We start from the raw sequence: 16978 nt of genomic DNA on the forward strand, positions 1-16978 counted from the left end.
AATAGGTTTTTTCAATAGAAGTCTCCCCCCCCCCCCCTACTTCTTTGCTGGTGGCAACAGTAACATTTTAGACCTGGCCTCACTTTATGTCCTGAAGAAAATGGCCATGAGGGCAGATATCTCAAGAGGGACAAAGATGGAAATGAAAACCTATCAGGGATTCTATTCAGTGGCCAGTATTTTACTTAAGGCATCAGCAGTATAAGCATATGACATTACATAGGGTCAATGAACAATTAAAAGTCAACAAAACTATAGTTCCCAGCATTTACATGTAAGCATAACTTTATTGCTTTTGCATAGACTTAATCATCAAGTTTTAAAACGATTGAAGAAAAAGCACGAACATGTCACAATGAAGATTGCATGGAGATCAGATACATAATCTTTACTGTTACATAACCACCATAATATCCAACTGGTCTCCAAAACTGGAAAATGGTGATGAGCGACAAAAGTGCTATGTAATCAAAAGTGGACAGGCATCCATTACCGATTTGTTTTCCCCACAATACACATATTAAGCGTTCCGATTAAAGATTTAAACTATGTTGGTGCTTATTCAGATAACTGTGGGCCATACAGTATTAAGTGAAACCTTTTTTGTAAATCTAATTTAACTCTGCTCACTTGAATGTATCAGACGAAAAAAATAAATGAATGTGGTCGACTGAAAGAAGCAGATTTATGAATCCTGAAAAACAAATGAAGCTCTTGTCTATAACCAGTGATGCTTCTTTCACCAGTTGCTGGTAAACAAGTAATCTAGTTGCTATAAGCAATAAGTCATTAAATCAGGTTGATAGAAAGAGGAAGGAAGTGGTAGAAGTTGTTATACAATTACCACCCAACCATCTTCCATCCTTCAAGGCATGTAGGTAAAACATTTGACAACACACAAGTATTCTTACCATAAACTAATTAGCAATATAAACATAACTAAGCATTTTCATGCCATGTTGAAGGATTGGCAGGATGGTTAACCGTTAATTGAGTTAATGAGAAATTATAACGTGGCATATTACCACCTGATCAAAGTCAGATGGGCATATTTGGAAGGGGGGGGGGGTTTGGGTGAGCAGTTCTTCAAATCTTATCTTACTCTATCCTTAAAACTGTTATTTTATCCCATAACCTTTTGCAACCAATTAAAAAAATATATATTGCATTGGAATTAAATAATTTTCCACAAGAAATAAAACATGCCTCTTCTTCTCACAAATCGTTATTTTAGTCTCCACCAGACAGACCCATTTCTCTCAAGTTCACTTCAGCCAGAAGGCAGCAATATTTTAGGAGCAAGTACCTATAAGATTACTTTTTTGAACTGACTTGCATGCAAAACAACAAACTGTAATAGAAAGATAAATGAGGTAAAAGCAGCATATCTGTGCAAACAAATGGTGGATTGAAAAAAAAGACAGACCACGGAATCATAATGCACGTTAATGAAAATGCATCATGCTTTAGTGAATTTATGCTAATGCAATTTCAAAAATGGCTACTTTAAAGTATATCAAAAGCCAAACTTTTGTTTTGAATATATTAGAGAAGGTTTTTCTTCACCATCTGTGTACTGTTGGGAAGATCTATCGCCATTTCCTGTTCCCAAGACACAACAGGAAGTAAGAACAAATCCTCTAAGACAGCTGAACCAGAGTCTCCATTGAAAGATTTCACCTCTACTCCTGTTCTGGTGACAACGGACATTTTTAACAAATAGAGGTGGTTCATCTCTAAAGACACAAACAGCAATGAAAACCACCTGACAGGGGTTCTAAAACTTCCCTAATCTATCTAAAAAAAGGTTTTGGAGTGAAATATATTTTGACTGATCCTCAAAGCAGAATAAGATGTCAAAGTGAAACTTCCCATGCCCCTTCTTCCCCTAACTGGTCCTACACTTGAATGCCATGTAGAGAACATATCAGCATCACAATGAAAATCTCTCCACACATGACTTGATGTTGTTTAGGTGAAGAGGGCAGGGCAGGTTGACTGTAAAATTATCATTGCCATTGTGTAGATTCAGCACTGTTAAAAGTAACCTGTACAGATACATGAATGCTGTTCATTGCTGTCTGTCTGCTTTACTCTTACTTTACTATTTGGTGAGGCACTGACCTGAAACACGTGTGTACATGTCATGTACCAGGACATGTATGTGTGTGCCTGTTCTAGGTCAGTAACCCTCTGTTTCAAAAGGCTTTGGGCTCATGACAGAGTTTGGTTTTGACATCAGCATTTAAAATGCTTCTGAGATCATTCACAAAGCATTGACAGGTACATTTGACCTGCTTATAAGCAGCTTCCGGCTGCTATTGCATTCCCATAGATTTGTATGGAGTGAAGAAGTTCTGATGCAAACAAAACACTGCTGACCTAGGCGTCCAAGGATGATTTTACCAGAGCTTTTACATCGTTTACTTGTTGTAATATGACATTGTGTGTCAAGGTGTCTCATTTAAGCGCTGCGCAAACTGTTAGCGCTATATAAATCCTGTATAATAATAATAATTGAAATGCCTTTAACATCGTCAAAATTAATTTAACAGCTCTTTAAAGGTAAATAAAAAAAAATAATAATAATATATATATATCTATATCTAGATACACATTTACATAAGATGCTCATACCAACCATGACTGGAAAAGTAAAAATTGCAAGATGACATTTTAATTCATAAAAACATAATTTTTCCAAATTAATAATAACAAAAAAAAAATAATGTTAGAAGAAAATACCAAAATAAACCAATAGCTTATACGTGATCTCCAGAAAAGTTGGATTTGTTACATTTTAGGTTTAGCAGACAAGTTAAGAAGTTTTATTTGTTGGGTGGACGTGTAAGAATCACAAAAAGAAAATACATGGTAATGTTTTAATCAGAATGGCAAAAGGTGGGACTTGGAGAGAGAGAAAAAAAAAAATAACCCAAGAAAAACAAAAAAGGAAGAAAAAAAAAAAAAAAAAAAAATCACAATATATACAAGTTACAGTACACAAATATTGAAAGCATTTTCAATAGTCTAATTTTTGGTACAGGTGTGGATTTTTTTGTTTTCTACATAAGTCAACAGGGGTTTTCTTCCAAACTAAAAATAAAAACAATTCCCTATTAGTTTACATCGGAATTTAAAAATGAAAACGGTGTTATGGAAATCTTAGTACTGCTACGCATAGAGAGTTATTGAATTTAGGAACCTGGGTAAAACCTTCTTTCTTTTTTTTTTACCAATATTTTTTTTTTTTATCAGAAAGCGTTCGACAGCAGAATTGTGCAATATGGAGATAAAGCAAGTATACATGGCACATTCTCATTCAGATCTGGTCATGTAAAAAGTTACAAACATCCCTAAGTTCAAATAAATAATAAAAAAAACAACGAGTTGTGTGTGTGTTATGTCTCCTAAAATTCACTACCAGGAAAATGCAAATGTCACACAGATATTTACATTATAATACCCAAATCGGGTACACTGCTACAAAACTCATAAAATACATGGGGAGTAAACATGAAATGTTTTTACTCTTAGTTCTCAGTAATTCATTCTAGCAGCTTGGCTATCTAATGCTGTTTATTTCCTTTCTTGTGACTGCTTAAGGGACTTGCAATTTTTAGTCTGTGTCGTCATCCAGTTCATAACTGTTCTTGTCATAAATATCCTTGACTAGTAAAACCCGTAGTAGCATGTTTTCCAAAGTGTTTCGATCCAGCGAAGAGGATGTGAACCACAGGAGGGATTCGGAAGTAGAGGAGCTTTCTGGATTCAAGTAAAATAAATCCATTCTCTGATCAAGATTTGAGGGACTACAACAGAAAAAGAAGAGACATCAAATGTATGTTGTTACAATGTTTGGGGCTCGCATAAATGCGCTTCAAAAAATGAAATGCATAGAAGGGAATTGATCAAATCTGGAGCAGCTGTGCACGGCAACCAATCAGCTTCCCGGTTTCATTTTTAAATCTTAACTGAACAAACTGAAGGGAGAAGCTGATTGGTTGCCATGGGCAACTGCTCCAGATTTGATAAACTCCCCAGTGTGCTTTCAGGTGTTTCTGAGATGCTTAGATTTGCTTTCTAGTTGCTTCAAGTTGTTTTTGCATTAACATGATTTGTATGGGAAAAGCAAAGCAGCTCAGATGTAAACACCTATAGTGAATGGACCATTATCTGACAAACTTCAGAAGGATAATTCAGCCGTGCTTTGAAAATGGCGGCATTTCAGATTATCGGAGTGGTTTTCCACCCTGTTTTCTTTAACACAACACTGTTCATTAAACAATATATTCATAAAGCCCTATAGACAATGCAACCTGTTCACAGCAACTCTAAGAACTGAGCTTTAGACACTGTGCACTGAGCTAGAAGCTCTCAAAGACCCCCGCTGCCCAAATCATTTTGCATTATCTTATACATTGCAGAGAGGAAACATCCCTGAGTTTCTGATGGGAAACTTGTTATTTGCTTGTAATGGCAGCCTACCATAGCGTATTTCCGGGGCATGAACCTGCGGTCTGTTTTTTTTTTTCTAGGTTTTCTTCAGAGGCATGTTTGCTCACACAGGAAAATTATTGTGGAAAGCTGAATATGTACTTTAAGCCAGGGCTCAAAATTTAAAGTCCTGAGCTATTAGCCAGGCCTTAAGAGTCACTAGCCACCAGTTGCCCCACCTAACCCTTAAGACCGTGACACACTGCACGCGAAGCCGTGCAGAGCGAAGCAAAGCTATCCAGCTAGGAAGCTTTGCGTGCAGTGTGTGAGCTGAGTGCAGTCAGATGATTGACTGCACCTTCATCCAATTGGCTCGTTTTATACGCGCGAGCCGATTGGCTGAAGTTGAAATTGTTCATCTCGGCACGCTCAGCTCCGCGAGCTCTCGCCAGCTGAGGTGCCCAGGAGAAAATGACATGACATACTGCTCGCAAAGGCAGCGCGCCACTGCTCCGCGCTGCTTCGTGTGCAGTGTGTCACTGCCTTAACCCTGCACCGGCCTTAACTCCGCCCCTAAACACACCCTCTTAAATAATCTTATGATAATTCTTATCTTGTGATAGTTGCCGCTTGTAAACGGCAGATTAGGGATTCCTGCTGCAGGAAAACCCAAGTTCCTGACACAGTAATCTCTAATCACACCTGAAATATACTGTAGGTGTGAATGGGGCCTAATATACACATACACTAAAGGTGCCCATACACCTGCCGATTAGCGTACGATAACTGACAGGTGTACGGGCAGCGTGCGACCGCTTCTACTGTACGGCACAATAATACACTGCTCAACAACGTTACACCCCCCGCACACAAAATAATATACTGCCCCCTTATTAACCCCCCTCCCCCACACACAAAATAATATACTGCCCCCTTATTAACCCCCCTCCCCCAAGGTCTGCATCCGACACAGATGCAGACCGTGGAGCTGCTCCCGCAAGTCAGGTACGCGGTCTGCGATCACGTGCCTGACATGTCAGCTGGCCACATAGTACCGGCTCGCGGTACGGTACTTGGAGACCCAAATTTCCACTCGCCCTCACCTTATTTTTACTCGCCAAAAACGAGCAGAAATTTTGAGCCCTGCTTTAAGCTATGTGTAGAAAAATCTTGTGCCCATGGTAACCCTAGACAACCTAGGCTGAGTGATATGGGGGGTGTCCATCTTTAAACTTGAACAAACAACCAAACTTTTTATTAAATGGAATACTATACTGTCAAACCCCACCTTCCTATCATCATATTCAACAGGATTTACATGTGTTGCGTCAGCACCAAAACAATGATAACCCTGCTGGACTTGCATCTTAAGGAGCATGCATTTCTGTCTGCGTCCCCACTAGGCCTCTATTTGTCACTTAATGAAAATGTCACAAGTGAAGGGAAATCCAAAATTGTGAGGCAGGGATGGAAGGGAAAGTCCAAATGGGAACATCTGTCCTTATAACAACTCTCTAAAATGAAAATTACATTCACTTTAGGAGAGATTTACTCACATTTCCTGCTGTGTCACCAGGACAGAACTTGAAGGGAAATCTTCCCCTCAGGGTACAGGCAGCAAAACGTTTTGGTTTTAAATACACTAAGGAATTTGCAAAACAAAGAAAAGTATGAAAATATGCTTTTACATTACCTTTTAGAAAGATAGTATTCAAACATTTTCACAGGACAACGAGATGGGTCAGCTGTGTTTTCAATCTGTTCATATAATGGTTCATCATCCTCATGTTTCCTTTTTCCAGAGCTAGCTTTATCTTTAAAAGAAAACATGATTTTAACGCAATCTGTTATGTAAAGCACAGTACATATAGTATACAGCAATGTCACTTACCTTCATTGTCGCTTTCACATAATGAAGACACTTGGTACTGGAGGCAAGCTTTTCTTTCTTGTGTTAAGGGATTTCCTTTCCACTGTTTTAAAATTGTACCAAAGGAAAGTCTTAAGTGCTGATCTACGGTCCTCAGATTAAAATACTTAGTATTGAAGTAGCAGAGGGTGAAAAGTAGAGTCATTGCAGAATGGGATCCAAGCTGGTTTGTTTGCCACAAATAGTCCTCTTCAACTCTGGAGAACATTGAGCCTTTAAGACAAAAACACCCATGAATACTACAAAGAAAGATTATTACAAATTAATATAAACGGGGAGGAAAGGTCATAAATTATACCGTGTCACAATACAATAACTGGTGGTGAGTCTCCTATAGTAATTCTAAAGAACACAGTATTTCCCCAAACAAGGAGATCCCACCATCATTCCAAATATGCCACAATATAGATAAAAAATGCGTATTTGTTTGCTAAACTTAAATATTTATCACACATGTATAAATGTGTGATAAATATTTAAATTTAGCAAATAAATACACATTTTTCTATCTATATTGTGGCATATTTGAAGTGGTGGTGGGATCTCCTTGTTTGGGGAAATAGTGTGTTCTTTTGAAAGATTATTACACTTGGCATACAAGTTCACTGTATACTATACAGAGACAGGACTTCCAAATGGAGCAGGTGCACCATGGGTTGTACTAGGGGAAGCTAAAAGGTGTGTGAAATGTGTGAAATGTGTGAAAGAATCTCCTAACCCTTCTCACAACTGTTGGTGGCAGACATAGGAGTATGCTAAATGTTACCCTGTTGACTACAGAGCCGCTACCAAGGCCTTCAGGAGACATTTTGGACAGGACCATTTTATGTCGGTGGTACCTTACTGACTAAGGTCTGAAAAAGTGTGGTTTACTTACAGAAAAACCCTCAGTGTCACCTTTACACTGGAAATAAGCTATTGAAGTGCAGATCGCACTTCTTCGTGAACGCAGAAGCGATCTGGCGACAGGTAAGTCGCCAGGATCGCTTCTGTTGTAAAGATGACAGTCGGCTCTACAAGTTTAAACAGAGTCCCGGCGGCAAAAGTCGCCGGGAGTCTGTTTAAACAGCCCCGATGCTGGCGACGTACACTGTACGTCGTCAGTCACGAAGGGGTTAAAGAGTAATTACTGCGTGAATGAAAGTATAAATGACTGACTTTGTTTTGAAGAGTATCTAACCTCAAAGAAAAAAAAATACTATATTGCCGGTCCTTTGATGTGTTGGCCTCATTAGTTTTCTTTTTTTCAGGCTTCCCCCCCCCTTTATTTCCATCTGGTGATCCTGCTAGTAACTCTTCCCTGTCTTTAGTTGACAGTGCTCATTGAAGAGGGGTGACACGTGCAGGGCTGATCCTACTCAGTGCAGCAGAGGGACACTGCTGTCAGCACACTACAGGAAGTTATGAGTTTACTGGATTTCTGACACCATAACCAGCTTATTTCTGTACTTATGGAAAAGATAAAACACTTTCAGTGATAAATTTAAAACTACTTAAACGGAGTAGAATTGTCAGTACTTTACAAATTCCTAATAATGCATAAAGGTTGGTGTTGCTCTTTTGGCTCACAAGGTCTGAAGAGCCAGGGTGATCTGTGAGGAAAGCAAATGGATGACCATGAGCAGTATAAGATTGAAGAAAATAGGTCACCAGCACTCCATAAGTTAAAATGAATGAGTCCTTTTAATGGACAATGATGTCACAGAAATCCAACATGAGCCGACGTTTCGGGGCCACACAGGGTCCCTTCTTCAAGGCAAGAGATGTGCCCGGTGCCATCCGTGAAGTTACTTCGAGCACCATTTATTTGATTGTTGGCCGGGACTGCTGAAAGGTGTGCGGAGGGCACCTCCATCAATTGCATGAGCAGTATAAGACTTCTGCTGAAAAACAATCAACTGATCTCGGCATATTTAAATTATCCAACCTGCACTGCCCCAGGGCTGATCAAAGGTCGTTCCCCTAAAGTAAGTGGATGCTCAGCGCAGCAATAGCATACACACATGCATGTATATGTGTGATTATTCTACAGAATGATCACATGGCATTCACATCTTCTGATCGCCATCCCACGCCCATTACTTCTGCTCACCTGTTGCTGCTGTGAACCAAGTGAGATTTACATGTGTCTAAGTGCTAATCTAGAGCTTTAACTCCTCCCCCCTTTATAAAGAGGGATGTGCCAAAAGCATGGCAGCATTGTTAGATGCCAATAACACATACCATCAGGAAGAATACTCGGCTGCCAGCTTCTAAGGATAATATTAAATTCTTTTCCAAACTCCAGATACTCGGGATTGCTAAATATGTTATCCGTTCTCTTGTTGCTAAACAGGAACTATGGAAATAAACAATAATTAGACAAATCAAACCACAAAACATGTGCTGCGCTTTGTCACAGGCTCAAGAATTAAGTACTGAGAGATTATAATAGCCATAGCTGAACTCCTTCTAGAAATACTAGTTGCCGAGCTATCTTAGGGTAGTTTAGGTAACTAACCCAGAACAATCATCAGCGAATGAAAATCACCTCTGATCTGCATACTTGTTATTGGCCGATCACTGGGAAAGACTAAACCAATGACATCAATAAGACAACCAGGGAACTGGCATTTTCTGTAATGGCAGTGTATATATTGTAACCAATACCCTGCCTTATTAATAGGTTGTTCATGCTTTGCAAGTATCATCAATTGTTCAAAATAGAATCATCTACGCCGTCCACTTAATCTCAGCACAGGACATGATTCAAGACTGGTGGAGAATAATAGTAAGCTGCCAATAGTAAAAGTCTAACTTTATAAATACAGCTTACGCAAGATTTGTTCAGCACAACCTATGCTCAATGTATTATACAAGTAACTTTGCAAATACAAAAATGACTTCCAAGTCATAACTAAATACTAATCCAGCACAAAGTAAAGCTTGCAGGTTTAGGGTTGCTGGTCCTTATTAGGAAATAAAGTAGTAAGGTCATTAGATTTGTGTGACTTGGCACGGTGCAATATTTAAAAGAAATTGGTATAACATTAGAATGGCTGTATTCTTCATACATAAATGACATGTATATTCAACATTGTTTATTAATGCCACAGTAATTTTTTTTTGGGGGGTGGAGGGGGGGTAACTGGGCTCAAAGCTTTCTAATGTAAACAGTGCAAAACTGTAACCAGAATCTTAGTGAGGTGACATGGATCTTGAATATCATAGTTAAGGGGGAAAGGGGGGGGGGAGAGGGGGTATGCTTAATCACAGCTGAAGTGATCATAACTGAAGTCTAGGACCCAAGTAAGCACTACATGGATAGTGAACACAACCACTGCACTTTAACACAGCAATGGTTTAGGCCGGGCCAGGTTCACAATCACAAGGGTAGCAAATTTCCTATTTAGAGTGTTAAAGACATTTTATGAATTTATCAAAACTGGTGCAGACAAAATATGGAGCAGTTGCCTATGGCAACCAATCAGTTTCTCTGTTTAGTTTGTTCAGTTAAGATTAGAAAATGAAAGAGGCTGATTGGTTGTCACATACATCTGCTCTAGATTTTGCCTGCTCCAGTTTTGATTAATTCCCCTCAATATATCCCCCTTTTTTTTGTAATTTTGAGGCAAGTTACGACATTCTCATATAAGGGTAATTTGTCATAACTGGCTACTTTTAGACCGATCACTTCCATTAAAAATAATATCCGTCAGCTACCTGCCTGCTACAGGATCAAACTTCACTTATTCATTTTAGCAAAGGGGGCTCCTCACTGGTACAAAAACTGTAACAGCTTCTAGAGGGAAACCTGTTGGGCACCATAGCTGTTTTCATGGGTTCATATAATTTTACATTTCATTTGCTTTACAAAACAAGCCAAGTCTGAATTATGGCACTGACCTCCTGAATCCCTAAACACAAATAATAGATGCTATCTGGTGAATAGCTGTCCCCATTCGGCCTTCGAACCGCCTTCACAAACCGTGATAGCCCATAACTGAGCTCACTCGCTGTATGCTCCAGAAGATTCTCTTTTAACTTCACTGCTGAAAACAAAATTAAGTGTTTTACTATCAGCTTGAGGAAAGAACACGTTCCAAAAAGTCTATAGGAAGATGAATACAACAGGATAGAAGCTAAACCTACTTTCGCCAAGCTCTTCTTGAGGAGTAGTTTTAACCCAATGCTTCCAAGCACTGACACCATAGCAAAATTTGAGAGGAAACGCACACTCAGAGTTTTTAGGAAGAGAGCCGTCATCCAAAACTGCCTTCCTCTTCGGTCCCTTAAATTCAGAGCAATTATAGGTTACAGAACAGATAAAACAAAAAATCTGTGTAAAATGCAATCATAAGGGCAGGGAGGCCATGGGTTTCTTACATAAAAGAATAGAGTACTATAGAATACCTATGCATTACAGAGCAGTGCACCCCATGCAGCTTGTACAAGAAAACAAGGTATAGCAATCGCTTTGAATAAGACTAAGGTGTACGTGTTGCAACCAAGGTACTTAGATAAAGTTTTGGGCATGCTTTATATGCCCAATGTCCACAACTGGTTAATGCCAACAATCCACACAGTAGGCTGGACTTTTGTAACTGAAAATATATGACATTTCTTTAATTACACTCAGGCCAGAAGTGTTTACATTAATCTGTTAAAAAATCTTTACACAAATATTGTATTTAAATGGTAATTCCACTTTCCGAGGCAAATTTGGGAAAATGGAATTACCCCACCACACCCTGCTCACTCCTTCCCTTCTGCAGCTGCCAGTGTATGACCTGTACACGCCAGCCCAGCTCTGAGCTATGCGTTTCAAATTACACTTGCAAATAACAAGCACTCATTGGCCATAGTGGCCACCGGACCACTGAGAATCACGACTCATTGGTCAGCGCGGTCAGGAGTGCTTCTCATTTTAGTAGCTGAAACTGATCACAGAAGTTTAACAAATGCCAAACATCACAAAATCCTAATCCTTTATTGCTACAAAACTTTGAACAATCGCATGAAGAATGTTTTTTGGTGTGGTGTTAGCTTTTTCTGGTATAGACTCCCAGTGTGGGGGTAAAGCTGTTGTGGCACTGCAGGTAGGGGGGCGTGGCGGTGCACTGAAGTCAATGGCACCGCAGCCACGCCCCCCTGCAGTGTGATCGGACGCCTGGCAATACATTGCCTGGATTACGGTCAACTGCGAATGCTAAAAAATGCGGCATGCTCTATTTTTGGCATTCACAGTGCAACAGAACGCAGCATATATTTTGCCGTGGGGCGGTGTTGTTGGGTTGGCTGCGGTGCCATTGACGTCAATGCACTGCCGCGCCCCCTGCCGCTGCAGAACGAAGGGGGAATTTTAGAGTGCGATTGCTGTGTGTTCCTGCAGCTACCGCTCTGGAACGCACCACAACTGGTGTGAACAAGCCCTTCGATATGTCAAGTCCAAGTAGAGCTAAAAAATATATATTTATATACCTTTTTAAGTGGTTTGGGTTTTGGTTGCACTTCATACTCCTCCCCAAAAACAGAAGGCAAAAGAAACTCGCTTTCTGTATCAAGTTCTTCAGCAGCTGTAAAGAAATGATTGCAGGATTAACTTTTTGAAGATAAGACATGTAGACATTTAAAGAAAATTCTGATACATACACATTAGCATTTACAGATTCTTTAAAAAAAAAGTTTACAAGATGCATGCACTTCCTGAAGTTTTCTTTGAGCAATTTATGCTCAACAGGTTTACCCCCAGGGGTTTAAAGGTTCTGGAACAGTTGTTTACTTTTTTTCTACCTGAATGAATTTTTTTTTGCTATAGGACAAAAATAGGATTTTTGTACTCACCGTAAAATCCTTTTCTCTCCGTTCATTGAAGGACACAATTGCACGCCCTGAGCAGCGTGGAAAGACCACAACCGACAACCACCGGACCTGGCCTCCAACAGCCACGCCGGCAAGGCCAGCGACTGAAAAGGACAGAACAGGGACACTTGCTAGAAGAAAAATCAAGTCAAATGGAAGAAAGTAAAAATTTTTTTAGCTCCTTACTCCTGACGCTAGGCAAAAAACTGGAGACTTGTCAGCAGGTGGGGGGTTTGGCCACCGGCAGGGGCCGCCCCTAGGCTGTAATTGGTCTTTAGTTTTGTGCCTAGCGTCCTTCTCCTGCAGGTGGCGATATTACCCTACCATACAGGATCTATGATCTGTTGCCCTGTGTCCTTCAATGAACGGGAGAAAAATAAGTTTGTTATACCTACAGTTTGGAAAATAACGATTTGATCCCCTGCAGATTTTGTAGGTTTGCCCACTTACAAAGAAATGAAAGGTCTATAATTTTTATCATGGGTGTATTTTAAATGATAGAGACAGAATATCACCCAAAAATCCAGAAATAACACACGATACAAATGTTATAAATTGAGTTGCAGTTCAGGGAGTAAAATAAGTATTTGATTCCCTACCAACCAACAATAATTCTGGCTCCTCCCACAGACTGGCTATGTGATACACAGATTAGTCCTGTCAATTTAAGAAGGTGCTCCTAACGACAACTCGTTATGTATATAAAAGACACCTGGCAATCGCTGAAAAAAGGTAGCTGTACTATTTTCACGACATGCACCGCGCAGTGTTTTCAACTGTGATCGTGTGGGATCATCGCCCGGTGGTATTGCAGCAGGAAAACGTGCAATCTGCCTGGCACGACTGGGGTGCCATTAGACAATAATGGCACTGACTGCACGATCGGCGGTGGTGTGCGATTCCGTGACCACCCAGCCATCCGCTCGGTTTCGTGCACGATGACCGGGCAGTCACATGTTGTAAAATAAGCATAGTCAGCATTTTTCTTCCTCCAAACATGGCAAGTGTTATTTTGTATTCCTTCCATTTGCAAATAATCGCTCCAACAGTTGTTTCCTTCTCACCAAGTTTCTTGCCAATAGTCTTGTAGCCCATTCCAGCCTTGTGCAGCTCTACAATCTTGTCCCTAAAGTCCTTAGGTCTTGCCCATGGTGGTTAGGTTTGAATGGAAGAAAGAGATTCTGTGGACAGATGTCTTTTATATACTTAACAAGTTGTCGTTAGGAGCACCTTCTTAAATTGACAGGACTAATCTGTGTACCACATAGCCAGTCTGTGGGAGGAGCCAGAATTATTGTTGGTTGGTAGGGGATCAAATACTTATTTTACTCACTGAACTGTAACTCAATTAATAACATTTTTTATCATGTGTTTTTTCGGTTGGTATTCCGTCTTTATCATTTAAAATACACCTATGATAAAAATTATATACCTTTCATTTCTTTGTAAGTGGGCAAACTTACAAAATCTGCAGGGGATCGAAAAAAAAACATGTTCCTCACTGTATTTATTACAGGTATTTATATAGCGCTGCCAATATATGCACCGCTTTATATATTGTACATTCACATCAGTCCCTTCCCATACATGAATATACTATATACACGAACAAACATACTAGGGTCAAATTTAGGGTAGCAGTATACCCCCATTGCTTTGGAAGTCCTGTGTCTGTCAATAGATAAGAAAACGGTCCTCCCTCCTCATACCAACTGGTTAGGACTGCATTGTAATTAGCTGCATGAAAACAGGAAATTTGACAATAAAATGCTATCATTTATTCAACTAAAACAAGACACTGAAAAAGAAGATTTCTATACACATCTATGTTCTCCAAAAGGCATATTTGTAGGATGACTAGCAAAGAAATCGAATGGTTTTAAAATGTGCCTTTCCTGTTTGCTGAGCTGGTCAATAGCTGATATACCTTTAACCTTCCACAACCAAATGAGGGAACCATCATTCAATGCATTTAGAGCTTCTGAGCAGGCCACAGAAAAGGTTCACTTACAGAACAGGACCCATAACCCTCACCAAACAGATGGAATACACCCAAAAAATGCAATACCTTAAAGTACATCACTTTTTAAATATAGTAGGGAATGTTTGGAACCAGTGTAAGGTTGTGCATTTCTTCACATAAGATAGATATATCTTCACTATATCCCCCAGACACATCACTGAAAGTGAGGGGAAACCTCTAGAAAATGAATGGAATACTTCTAGACAGCTGTAAACAGAACCAGTCTACACATTAGAAAATTTCCTGGCCACATTTGTAACATTTCTGATTTCCCATCACTTTTTCCAGAGACATTGGCCACCAGGACCAATAGTGAGGTTCAATCTCCCCAGTGGGAACACAGAAAGAAATAAAGATAACATTAAGGCTCATTGTGCCAGCAAACCAGAGTGTTATAATTATTGTCTACCAATTTAAAACCTATCCCCTTCTAATCAAATCACAGATATATCTAAACTTGCACAACATAACCAAGATATCTTCAGACCCAGATAGGTATAACACCTAAAGGCCTTAGCACAGTGTATGCTTGAAGTCCTGAATAAATAGGTTTTATTGATGTGGAAAAAAAAAGTTCAAAAATGTAAACTCACCTCTAGGAAAATCATCTTCAATGTCTAGTTCTGGCTCATATGGCATATCTGGTAAGCTTGCGGGGCTGTCGACACTGCAGTTTTTGGATTCATCTGGTTGTATTTCATCTGCAGGTAAAAACAGCTGTATTAGTTTAAATTGAACTATCTGCTGACGCCCTTGGGGAGTGATGAGGTCTATGCCCACATACCAGTATCACACAATTCCTTTTCATCAGTTATAGGATCTTCTATATCCAGGACTTCTACAGGATGCAATGGGCTTTCACTTGACAGATTAACTTCTGTTACCGCCTCTTCTCTTTTCAGATCATTTTCTTCATTTGTTTCTTCTTTCAGATCTTCTTCCTTTACTTCCTCTTTCAAAATGTCATCATCTTCTTTAAGCTCACTTTCATCTTCTACCAGTGTATCCCACGTCACTTTACTGCCCCCCTGATCTTCTACCTTTAATTTTTCCTCTTCTTCCAAGTCTTCATCCTTAAATGACATGGAATCCTGTGTGTCCTCCTGCTTTTCCAGTTCAACTTTTAGATCCTCTTCTTCCTTTAGGTTCATGTCTTGGTGTAAGTTTTTCAGCCTAAATTCTTCATTTAATTCTTTAATTTTGTCCCAATCACATGGCACAAAAATAGGAATAGGAACCTGTAGGACAGGTAAAGTATTACTATCTTCATCAGCTAGTTAAATAGTAAAAAAAAAAAAGATTTAGCGCTTACCATAAAATCCTTTTCTCGGAGTCCATTGAGGGACACACCTCAGAAGAATTCTGATACAGAGGGATGTTCAAAAGCATTCTTCATAGCGGTGTCCCTCAATGGACAACAGAGAAAAAACATTTGATAGGCCGCCTCCAATACATCAGTCATGTAGACTGAGATTTTTTTTTTTGTTACGAGCCACCTAATCACTGTTTATATCTAATTAAAATCGAGATTATTACTTTGGTCATTCAGTGCACTTTTACAGAGTCTCTTACTGGCCCCCTGACCCACTCATACGCCTCTTTCTCGTCACTCCATACCTCTAGAAATCAAACCGTGTGAAAGATCTGCAGTGGACCGTACACACCGTTGGTGATGTCAACCCCATTACGCACGTGACTGTGTTTGGGCATGGCAGTTGGCTGTGCAAGCCTGGAAATTGCATGAAGGAAAAAAGGTCACATGCTTTGGGTATGTGCGATGGCTTCGGGGGAGCGTGTGGAAGGTGACCATTAGGGACTGTGCTTGGGATTGGCAATTGGCTGTGCAAGCCTGAGAATTGCATTAAGGAAAGAGGTCACATGCTTTGGGTATGTGCGATGGCTTCTGGGGAGCATGTCGAAGGTGACCACTCCGGGCAGTCTCTTTAAATATTTCTCTATACTGACCAGAAGTTCAGGTATTGGAGAAGATATCAAGCATTTGGGCGAGTACAAGTGCTTGCCCAAATACTCTGTATCTGTGCATTCCTAATAAAAACTGTATTGGTCTGTGCTAAATAGTGCTTCTCAGTGGTCAGCGTGGTCCCCAGACCACGCTTACCAATGAGTGCTTGCAATTTGCGAGCGAAATTCAAAATGCATAGGGCAGGACTGCGCTGGACAGTACGGGGTAAGGACAGCACACCTGTACCGGCGGAGGGTAAGGACTGTTTGCCGAAAGGTAAGTATAGCCGGGGGGGTGGGGGTTTTGGGAGAGACCAGGCCAGATTTGATCGGGTAATTCCATTTTCCCATATTACCTGGGGAAAGTGAACTTGCCCTTTAATGCACATTGTGCGTGTGGGAGAGTTCTGCTGCCTCGCTACCACAATACGACACAGTGAAATGGCGGCAGTACTCAACGCACACACACAATGTCCTATGTGTGCGTTTATTTGCATACAAGGGGGGGGGGGGGGGGAACTGCATGTCCCGGGCGTCGGGCGATAGGAATTCCACACCCCTGATAGGAGCAGCTTTGGAGACAGAAGTGTCTTGAAAGTTTCGGGAACTGACGAGTTAGGGGAAATAAAGTCATATGGGAAAGACTGTACAAAGATTTTAAAAAATAGGTAGGTAGATCATATAATTTCTGTAGAGATGCCAGGCCCACAGGTTGACACTGAAAGTGGACCCTAGACAAGACACGACAGTTGTGAATTGGACATTCTAAACCAATTTGCCACCCA

At 40.2% G+C, this 16978-nt stretch overlaps 1 protein-coding gene across 1 annotated transcript in view; it reads right to left on the reverse strand.

Annotated features, from left to right (window-relative positions):
• Nucleotides 1-3255: 3255 nt before the first annotated feature.
• Nucleotides 3256-16978, reverse strand: part of ZMYM2 (zinc finger MYM-type containing 2) — a 73486-nt gene continuing 59763 nt past the window's right edge. Inside the window, exons 15-24 of the mRNA XM_018554670.1 lie at nt 15163-15469; nt 15016-15069; nt 14825-14932; nt 11828-11922; nt 10499-10637; nt 10253-10398; nt 8591-8705; nt 6329-6580; nt 6131-6251; nt 3256-3812 (exon numbers count right to left, since the gene is read on the reverse strand). Coding sequence (XP_018410172.1) covers nt 3620-3812; nt 6131-6251; nt 6329-6580; nt 8591-8705; nt 10253-10398; nt 10499-10637; nt 11828-11922; nt 14825-14932; nt 15016-15069; nt 15163-15469 — 1530 coding nt within the window. The 3' untranslated portion in view covers nt 3256-3619. The remainder of the gene's footprint in view (nt 3813-6130; nt 6252-6328; nt 6581-8590; nt 8706-10252; nt 10399-10498; nt 10638-11827; nt 11923-14824; nt 14933-15015; nt 15070-15162; nt 15470-16978) is intronic.

This window comes from Nanorana parkeri, unplaced genomic scaffold (assembly GCF_000935625.1).
Source record: "Nanorana parkeri isolate BGI_ZX_2015 unplaced genomic scaffold, ASM93562v1 scaffold169, whole genome shotgun sequence".
In the NCBI taxonomy this organism is placed as follows: Eukaryota; Metazoa; Chordata; class Amphibia; order Anura; family Dicroglossidae; genus Nanorana; species Nanorana parkeri.